Genomic DNA, 10,179 nt, shown 5'->3' with positions numbered 1-10,179 from the left:
CTACATATCTTGCACGTGTCTGTTATAGTGTTTTTATTGCACAGTGGATCAGTCCAGCAGTGGGGGGTGGGGGGCTTATTTCTGACCTGGTGTTTCCCCATTTAGACACATCAAGTGACCTGATGGTGTTATCGCCTCATCAGCAGGTTGCTGTCGGCCGCGAGCCTCTACATAGAACTATAAATAACACATCCAGAGATAGAACAGTCTGCAGCCTCGTTTAACACACAAACTCTAACCGCTGTAGCATTTACATTACAGTTGGTTTTTTACGAGCGAGGTTTTTATTTAGTTGACGGGAGCGAGCGCCGCATCAGGAGGAGATTGCGCGTTCACGCTGGGCTGCAAGGAGGCGAAGGGGGCGGGGCTTACCGGCGTCACTTCTTCATCACATCCCGGACGATCCGCTGCAGCAGCAGCCACCGGCCCGCTCCGTGGCACGTCTCACTCACACGTCCCAGTTTTTTTTTTCTGACGACCGGGAGGACAGGAGCCCGCTTTGGCCGCTCAAGCATGGGAAACCTGCTGCTCTCCACCGGGTAAACGCCACCACGACACGTCGCATTTGCTTTGCGTGCTTTGTATGGGAACTTGCATGAATGTTAACCCCACGTATGCGGATGATGTGCTGAGCCTCCTGAGACCCGGTAATGCAGTGAATTCGCTCAGGGATCGGCGGCTGCACGGCTCAGACAGAGAGACGATAAAGTGCTTGTGGTGTTTTTCCCCCTCCTCCTCCTCCTCCTCCTCCTCCTCCTCAGACAGATGCACAGGATCATGCTATGTGCGTCAAGACGATGAGGAAGTAACATCAGACACCCAATTTGTTAGTGTGCAGCCTAAAAACACTGCTACAGAACAAAAAAAAGGCACAGCACTGAGTTACATGTAGATATATGATGATTATAAAGCTTTATTTATATTTAAACTGTATTGATCCACAAGGACAAATGTTTTATCATGGTAGCACAAAATAAATAAAAACAAGAAGTAAAAAAAAAAAAAAAGCAAGCAGGAAAAAAAATACAAAGATTTCTATATGCACAATTTAACTTTTTTTTTTTTGCTTTTGTTTGTTTAGTTTTTTGTTTTTGCAAAGTAAAGAAAGACAATAAAAGAGATAATAATATTAAAATAAAATAAAATAAAGAAGTCTAAGTGCAACTACAATAAGGTAAATTTTTTTTAAAAGTGTAAAACGCAGCCAGATGACCTCTGGTGTCATTGTGAAATGATCACGGTGGCTGAAATGATGCAGATCTGTCATGAAACACCATTTATTTATAAGCTGCAGGAGAATTTCTCAGTTTACAGTTGACATTTGGTTCAGTAATCTCTCCTGTCAATACCTGCCTCGTAGATATATATAGGTATAATTTATGAAAATGTAGCATCAGAATAAAGAGAAAAAGAGTCGCAGAGCAAGTACACATACCAGAGGAAGTCTGTTCCACAGTCAAGTCTGAAACTTTGACCTTCGGTTAATGTCGTCTTATTTCACCATAGTTGCAGTACTTTGTGTGCAAGTGATTTTGCAAGTAGATGTTATGGCTACAAAATCTGTTTATTGACCTTAAACAATCAACAATAAACAAGACTTCTTGACAAACAGTGACAGTATTGAATTTGTCTGGGTCTCAGGAGGATATATGCACGACAATCTTACACAATAACACATCACGTTTGTTACGATCACATCATGTCAGTGTTCTCTGTCAGACTGTGGCAATGATTCATGTCTAAGTCTGACTTATTTTTTTGTTCCAGTCTCTTCAAAACTGATGCAACCACATCTGATCAAGCCAGCAATGGGGAGTTTGAAGCCAAAAAGATCAGCCATGGCATAACTTACTATTACACTCTGGGGGCAGTTACTCAGACAACATCTCCTGACCAAAGTTCACAACCTCCTGGCCCCCTCTTGTCCCTTTCACCCTCAGCTGCCCCTCTCAGTGACTCCTCCTCTGCAGCTGCTTCCTCCTCGCCGCTGCTCTCAGATTCACCTTCAGACACACCTGTCTCCTCCCAAAACCAATCACATTCTGAACCCACCGCCCGCCCGCTCCTTGTTTTCTTCTCGTGGCTCGGAGCCCGGCCAGCGGCGGTGGCCAAATACAGGGACCTGTACATGGACCGTGGCATGGATGTCCTCCTGGTGCAGAGTCGTGTAACGCACTTCTTGTGGCCTCGGTGGGGGCTCGAATATGGGTTGGAGGTTTTGAACATCCTGGAAGAGCCTCAGTTCTCACAGAGGACCGTGCTGGTCCACGCCTCATCCATCGGCGGCTACACTTTCACCCAGATTCTCACCCACATTGCGGAAGGACCCAAACAACACTCAGGCCTGGCACAGAGGGTGATAGGGCACATCTATGACAGCTTGGTGGTTGGCTCTCTGGAGCACATGGCGATAGGTGAGTGAGAGTGATTCGCCACAGTCCCACAGGGGCTCAGGTTACTTTTGTGTTGGATATCTGCGTCAGATCTTTAAATAATTCATCAGCCGTCTGACCTACTGCTCCAGTTTGTCATGAGCCCAGGATTCTTTATGGCAGCTCATTCTTGCCTCAGGACAATGTGTGCACAGTTTGTTCATTATTCAGCTAACTTAACCGTTTTATTATTACTGGTTTGTTGCTTTATTTCAATTTCTGAGTGACCGTTTAAGTCTACAGAATGTCCCAGACGCTCAAATTACCTCCCCTGTCTAATGAAATAGAAAAACATACACATACAAAATCACACAAGTGTTCAGTTCCTGTAGTTACTCAGTTTCAGTATTTGCAAGTTTGTTATTGACTCACCTGACCTTGTAACACAAATGAAATTCTGGGGTCCTAATAGCCTAACATTTGTATTTATTTATTTATTTAGCTTGCAAGATCTCTTTGAATATTACATTATCTCATATTTGCTGTGTGGCAGTTTGATTAAACATCCTTGAATTTTTTTTTTAAATCAAGGGGTGATCAAATGTACCGATTCTGTGCCTATAAAACTCCAAAACCTGATTTAAATGTCACTGCTCTACATGTCCAAGTATTCTCCTTTTGCAGTGATACAGCTCCCTTAAAGTCCAGCTATTTATAACATATCAATAGCCATCTGCATGCTGGTGCCACCAAACTGTGTTAAAATGGCGACCTTCAATTTGAATTTATTTTGAGGAAGAAGTCACAGGAAGCCACATATAGCGAGGAGGGCAGGTGGGGAGCAATGATCCTGTTATTGTGGCCCAAAAAAAGTCATTACGAAATTGCTACGCAGTGACCGGATGCACAGAGCGTCGATGGTCGTTTGCCCAGAATGTTGTCTCTCAGGCACCTCAGGATGTTACTGTAGAACTCTGAATTGACAGTCCACCTCTTGACGATTAATTCCCTGTAAGGCAACGGGAACTGCAGACTGTGAAAACTGCTGTTTCTTCTCTTGGTGGTAGCCGCAGACCCACTAGTGAAGATTCTCAGCATGCAAACGTGCCATCAACAGTATAAGAATTTTTTTGATCACCCCTCATATGCAGGATAATCTGAAGTAATGAGGGCCTTCAATCTAGATTTTGATACAAGGCCTTCCAGACTAGAGAATAATAGATAAATGTTTTTGTCGTTGATGATCGATATTGCTAATTTCATGTCTATGGGACTTCTGTATTTGCTAAAGCCAGCTCTTTACTGTGCTGTATGATAAAATGACACTCCTCTTAACTATTAACTCTTTCTTGTTGATATTCAGGCCTCGGAAAGACTCTGATGCCCCGAATAGAGAGCTTCATCAGAAACACCGCCATGCTTTACTTCTGGCTTTTCAAAAGCCACACAGCGAACTTCTATGAAAACAGCATCCAAGTTTTCCACAACAGCCCGATTACTACGCCAGCCCTCTTCTTCTTCAGCGAAAACGACGCAATGTGCAACTGTGTCGTCCTGGAAAAGGTGATTGACTTGTGGAGGAAGAGGGGAGTGGCTGTGGAGAGCAGGAAGTGGAAGAAGTCGATACATGCAGCCCACATGCGATGCCACCCGGAGGATTACCTCTTCACGCTCCAGCACTACTTGAACTCGCTGCCTATTTTAAAGCAACAATGTGAAGCGATGGGCAAGTAAAGATCTTGCTTAACTGAATTTCCAAACTGCAACATACTTTTAATTTGAAGGAAAGCACACTTTGATTAGGTTATCTTGTAGCTGTGACATCAATAATGGTCAACAGTTTAATGATGCACGTTTCTCTGTATTTAAACGTTCTCAGTTTGCTTTTGCTGCTTGTTTTGAACCACCGTTACGAGGTTATTAATTATACTACTGGACCACAATATGTCACGTGACGCTTGTTTTGCACATTTACGAACAACAAGTGCTGCCTAATAAACTGTTACGACTCTTACCGGAGATATGAGTTCTGCAGACTATATACAATAAAGCTCAGTTGTGAATTGTTCCAAACAGCGCTTCTGGTTTTGTCTTTATTTCAGAAGAAAACCACTGAGGAATGTAAACTGTGGATTTACATAGTTCACAGTGGGATCGGATTTATTTGTGCGTGTGAACAGGTCAGGGAGAAGCATTTTTAGACAGGCAGGGATTTGTAAATGACAGCAGATTGAGAACCCCCTCAGATGAAAAGCAACTTTTAAACCTTGTTAGCATGTCCATATGGTGTCATTTTATTGGCTAGAAAAAACATCAGGGGCAAAATTAAACAGTCAGCATCTCTGTGGAGCATTTCCACCTTAAAACCTGCTGATGACAGTCTCAAAAACAAAGATTCAGACTTCTGGGGCCTAATTTATCAACCATGCCGAGAAAAGGTTCTAAATTCTGTTTTACGAATTAAATTTAGCATGTGTGTAAGTACAAAAAAAACAATCCATATTTATCAAACGTGTACATGGGTTTTACACACATCAGAAAATCATCAGTGTTGGTAAATCCCACTTGTTCTTCACCACTATGCTCGTGCACTTTCGGGACTTTTTTGCCTTCAGAAACGCCTCCAATTAACCGTATATGGTAACAACATGTCTCTTTAAGAAACGAGGATTGTTTTTTCCCCGCTCACCATTCTTCATCAGGGCAAAGAGGGCGACAAAGAGGAACTTTTCGTTAACCAAAATGGAGGTACTTGTCAGCGAGGTTGAAGCTAACCAGAAAGTATTGTTTGGTGCACACTGTAAAAAAATATTTTGACACTAAACTCAGCCAAAAAAAATGCATCATAGAGGAGGACAAACTAAAACCCAACGTTCACCCAGTGGATAACCCTGATCACCTACACATGAGATGTTTCAATAACTATACCAAGTCCAGCAGAAACATTTCCACACTTTGTAGCACCACCAACTAGCCAGCCATCCTCAACAGCTCCTGCTTGGAGACCCACAGAGATGTGAGTTGTGCGTTCCTCCAGGCCACTGATTTGGGCTCGTTGATGATGACTATAAGGAAACTGGATGTAGGCTGGGGCCGGGGAACTTATGGCATCCAACACTGCCAGCATGGTCCTGCTCAGTGGTGGCTGGGAAATGCTGCATATCTCCATACTCACGCTGGAATGTGCTGTTTGTCAAAATCCCTGAATGCTTTCTATTTATAGTTTCACTATTCTACCGCCAGATTATGTGCGTATGCATGGTCAAAGTTGTGCTTATATTTACGCACATTCTTAAGTGTAAGTACAAGTTGATAAATCCCATACTTTGTGTGGGAATGTTCCTACGCACTCATTACGCACACATCTGTGCGTCGGCACTGATGATGAATGAGGCCCTTGGAGTTTTACACATGGAACCATTTTTATTTTTTCGATTTGCAGTGTTTGGGTCTGGGTGTTATCAGACAATCTATGATTCATTTGTATTTTAAAAAACAAAACCAAAAGCATGCGTTTTAGTTTCTCATTTATAGGTTAAAACGAAAGACAGACAACTGTCAATTGTTGTTCCTGTTGAAAGTAGCTTGTGTTTGTTTTTTTGTGTTGGGTTTTGTTGTTGTTTTTTGCTTTCTGATTCCGATACCTGAGACAGTTTTTTCCATTTTTGGTTTGGTTTGGTTTCTGTATCTCTTCAGGATGAATGGTTTGAATGCGTGTATGGTTAAATTATTCACGATGTAACACAGAGTAGTTTTACAGTGTTTGAACGAAGGTGAGCTGGTGTACTGCAGGAACTTCATGGATCTGTACAGTGTAGAGTTCCATCCAAGCTATTTTAAGTCAGGAATAGATTCATTTCATGAAAAAAACCAAAACAACACACAGGTTTATTTTGGGGAGATTTAATCAATAACCAAAGAGGAACTTAACGGAATGTTTTTTGTTCCTTTAAGGTGTAACTATCAGTAATTTAAGGCTCGGTTGTGTGTTGTGGTCAGAAACAAAGCGTGTTGTGTATACTTTGTGAAGCTAACAGTACCTTCAGTGGATTCAGGGGAACTGCATAGATGGAGAAAAGGCTGCAGTATACAGAGTTGGTAGTAGAAACAGTGTGTGGCTGTTGGGTTTTGTTGGCCAACCAGTTTTGCAAACTGGCGTAGAGAGTAAAACACTAAAGTTATGCTACTTATTGTTGAAGAGTACATGGTTAACCTTCCTCCCAGGTGAAGCTAGTGGGCTGAGTCTCAGGCTACTACTAGAGTTGCATCCAGCAACTGCTATTTTTCTGGCGTAACTTTATTTTGCTGAGCTATTTTTCTAAAGTTGCCGACTTTAACCCCCATTCAGCCACATTCCACAAGGTAGCCCTGGCATCCAGAAAATATCCACATTGATTTTGTAGGAATGCAAAGATTTAGTCTTTGACTGGTTGATGTGTATGATTGAGGTTTAGCTGTGGGTTTAGTGAAAGCTCCTGCACAGACTGCGGTGATGAAACCTACTTTGAAGAGCTCTGGGAACAAAACGGCTCAACAAGACTGACTCAGAACCCGCAGCCAACGTAAAGAAACAAAAAGACACAGTGCGATGTCTCAACTAGGCGTGTGTCCTGAGACATAAGGGTCTTATATGGACTTATCCTTTGCGATTGAAATTGTAATTTTCTCATGAACTTGAGCAACTGTTGCATACTTTAATCAGCTGAAGATGACATAAAATGCTTAATATAGGGACGCTGCCCCTTTATTAAGAACTTCTAGACAAAGAGTTGTAAAAGAAATGTTCAGTAAAAATGTGGGCCTCAAGCTTCTTTCCTATACTTTCTATTATTACATTCTTCCTCGAATCCTTAACCCCAGAAGCTAAAACTGCTTAATGTTCTTTTATTTCATGTGAGAAGGTGTTTTTTTTTTTTACTTCTTCCAAGCTGTCACAGGGGCTTCAAATTTCATTAGAAATGGCTATAAATCTGGGAAACCTTTTTGAATTCTGTTGAAATAGAGCATGCACAGATTTTGAAGCGATGACTAGACTGAAATCACTCGAAAGGCTCTTACATGAATGTCAATCAAGTGGAGTTTAAGACTTCATTGCCCAAATATCTGTTTGTCGTCTTAATTTCATATTTATACGTTTGTCACATATACTTTGTTTTGTCAGTATGGCATCTATATATTTTGTTGTCGTGCTTCTTGTTCAGATTATTCTAATAATGCGGAAACCAATCAAGAAAGAAAGAGCAGAGCAGCCGGTGTAAGGAAGAACTGAACTAAGCTGATGGTTGCGTTCAGAGGAAACTACGAGTCTCAAGTTGTTAGGGCCAGTCACAGTAATTCAGCTTAAGCAGGTATAATCTCGCTCTCCCACTCTTTACTTGAGTGAGTGTGGGATTTAAAGGTGTGTCGGGTCAGTCCTGGAGAATAGTTACCTGTCTGAGGTCACAGAGGATTAAGAGCAGCACAGCCTGTTAGCTGCTCCACGACCTAATGATCGGAAAAAAGCAACGTCCGCCATGAGCTGCCATGGGTTTGATCTCACAACTTCTGCCACGAGGAAGGAAAAATCCAACATAGAAAAGCAAAATAGGGTATTTTTAGTATTGTGTAGACTCAAAGCCAAATATAATTACAGATTTTACAGGAACAAGTCAGTGTATATGTCCCCGCCATGAAAGGGATGTGATAGCTGGGAAAGATGAAGGTACAGACAACTTTAAAAGTAAAAAGCTAAAGTGAAAGATTTTTCTCAAATGACATGAAGCCAGTTTAGATGTTCTGAATCTCAAAGCTAAAGTAGTGTCTTTATTCAAACCTTAGCAAACATAAATACAGATAAACACTATCTTTTGTAAGATTTGACAAGTTCTATGCCTTTTGATTTTAGGTTTTGCTCCAGAGGAAACAATTTAGCGGTCCTTTCCGTGGAACTGTGATCTTCAGACTGGCACTAAATCAAGAGCACACCCCCGCATGTTATGAACAGAAAATGTCATTTATTGGATTTACGTCCATCGTCGGACATGGTTTCTTTCCGTGTAATAGTGAGTCATTCCGGTGTTTTGAAATAGATTTCCTAAAACAATAAAACATGCTCTCAGCTGTGTACGCAGATAGATTTCAGAGTCATTGTTATTTTACAGATAGCACGTTCTTTTGTCCGTCTGAGTTGCATTTAAAGTTGTTCACAATCAGAGTGGACAAAGTTGAGAGCCTGAATTTCCACACAAGTTAGAGGAAATGTGTTGTATAAATCCTATATGAATAAATGTGCCTTGCTTTGAGCGTTATAATGTCTTCTTCTATCAGTCCGATTACCTAAATATTAATTCTCATGAGCTGTAATGCTGTTTTCTGTTAGTTATTAAACTAATATGAAACAGAATGAAAGTTAGATCACAGCTTTAGTGAAACACTCAATATTTCTTCTCCTTCTTTACACAAAAGTCATGATTCTGAAACATGTTTTACAGTAAATCAAAGGTTTTTAGTAGCACGGTTTTAGCTGTAAATGTCTACATGATCCTTTGAAGGTTTTTAGACTTATTGATTTTTTTTTGATTCACCATGAAATAATTTTTATGTGGTTCATTTGCAAATAACCTGTTTTTAGATCCTTTATTAAAATAAGAAAGACGCCCTCCTCGCGCAATTTAAGAAAAGAAAAACAAATTGCTTTTCCAAGCTGGACAAAAAGAAGAAACTACATTTGTTTTTATTTGTGTGCAATAAAAGGTAGAAAACTGAAATATCAAATACAGTCTAATGAGCATTTTTACTACAGTTTAAGTTTTCTCAAAAGCTACAAAGCATTAATATTATAGTCATGGACACATGGATGCTATAGATTCAGTATTTAGTGTTACTGTCTGTTTTATAAGCGAACATGCGTGGAGGGACTCACCCTCTTTGGTACAGAAGCTTCTCCTTAAGTTATTCTTTTATAGATGATTTGATCGCCTGTTTTAATGTACATTATTGTACAGCGTGCTCTGAGCGCTCTCGGCCCTTCAGCACACTCCCCTCCGTATGATGAGCAGACTGATGTGTAATACTTTGCAGCTGGGTATTCGTTGTGTCATCACTCTCCATGATGATGTTAGTGTTTGGCTATTTGTATGTGGGTCAAAGTTGAACCTTTATCTGAACATTATTGTGCTCCGAGTGGTAACGTTTTCAAAACGTAGGCATCTGTAATAATCTACAGAGATGAAACTCTTACCTGCTTCCTCGGGATTCACTTTTTAAAAAACTTATATATATGTATATATATATCCCATTTTAAGTTTCTGAAACTATTTATACAAAAAAAGAAGTTTAGAAAATCACTGTTGGTGCCAAACCTTGGAGCAATTTATCTCGCTCACTCAAGAAGTAATTTTAAAAAAAGGTGCAGCAAAACTCTGAATATAAAAGACATTTAAGCTTTTAAAAAAATCCAAATACATAAACAGCAAACAGGACAAATAGAGTTCAGTTGAGTTGATTTTATAAAGTAAAATGAATAAAAATATTAGTAGCAGAATCACTTATTTTGTATTCTTGTATTTTGGAGGGCATTAACCTTATGGTCGACTTTGAATTCACAATATTTCACAGCAGCCCGTCACTATGTTACAGCAATGTTATCTAAATTAAAAATAGTAATGGACATTGCAAAATACTTCACTGCTGTGATGGTTATTAAAGCCTTCTATTATAAACATTAAGGTTCAGCTCTTTCAGTTTGCTGTTTAACGTCGTTTTTGCGTAACATGCACATTACATTCGTTGCACTAATAGAATATACAAATTATATCCATCCATCCAT

At 40.3% G+C, this 10,179-nt stretch overlaps 1 protein-coding gene across 1 annotated transcript; it reads left to right on the top strand.

The window, feature by feature from the left end:
* Nucleotides 1-386: 386 nt before the first annotated feature.
* LOC103355169 (transmembrane protein 53-like) lies at nt 387-4,448 on the top strand. The gene is made up of 3 exons (XM_008278861.1): nt 387-539; nt 1,768-2,414; nt 3,736-4,448. The coding sequence occupies exons 1-3, from the start codon at nt 514-516 to the stop codon at nt 4,104-4,106; spliced, it is 1,044 nt and encodes a 347-aa protein (XP_008277083.1). The 5' UTR covers nt 387-513; the 3' UTR covers nt 4,107-4,448.
* The last annotated feature ends 5,731 nt before the right edge of the window (nt 4,449-10,179 follow it).

This window comes from Stegastes partitus, unplaced genomic scaffold (genome assembly GCF_000690725.1).
Source record: "Stegastes partitus isolate 25-593 unplaced genomic scaffold, Stegastes_partitus-1.0.2 Scaffold136, whole genome shotgun sequence".
Lineage (NCBI taxonomy): Eukaryota > Metazoa > Chordata > Actinopteri > Pomacentridae > Stegastes > Stegastes partitus.
This window is presented reverse-complemented; position numbering and strand designations above follow the sequence as displayed.

What these genes read in the sequence shown, in the direction of transcription:
- LOC103355169 (XM_008278861.1), top strand. Translation starts at nt 514, where the DNA reads ATGGGAAACCTGCTGCTCTCCACCGG. An exon ending in AACCTGCTGCTCTCCACCGG is followed by an intron (nt 540 to 1,767) that starts GTAAACGCCACC and finishes TTTTTGTTCCAG; the next exon opens with TCTCTTCAAAACTGATGCAA. An exon ending in TCTGGAGCACATGGCGATAG is followed by an intron (nt 2,415 to 3,735) that starts GTGAGTGAGAGT and finishes GTTGATATTCAG; the next exon opens with GCCTCGGAAAGACTCTGATG.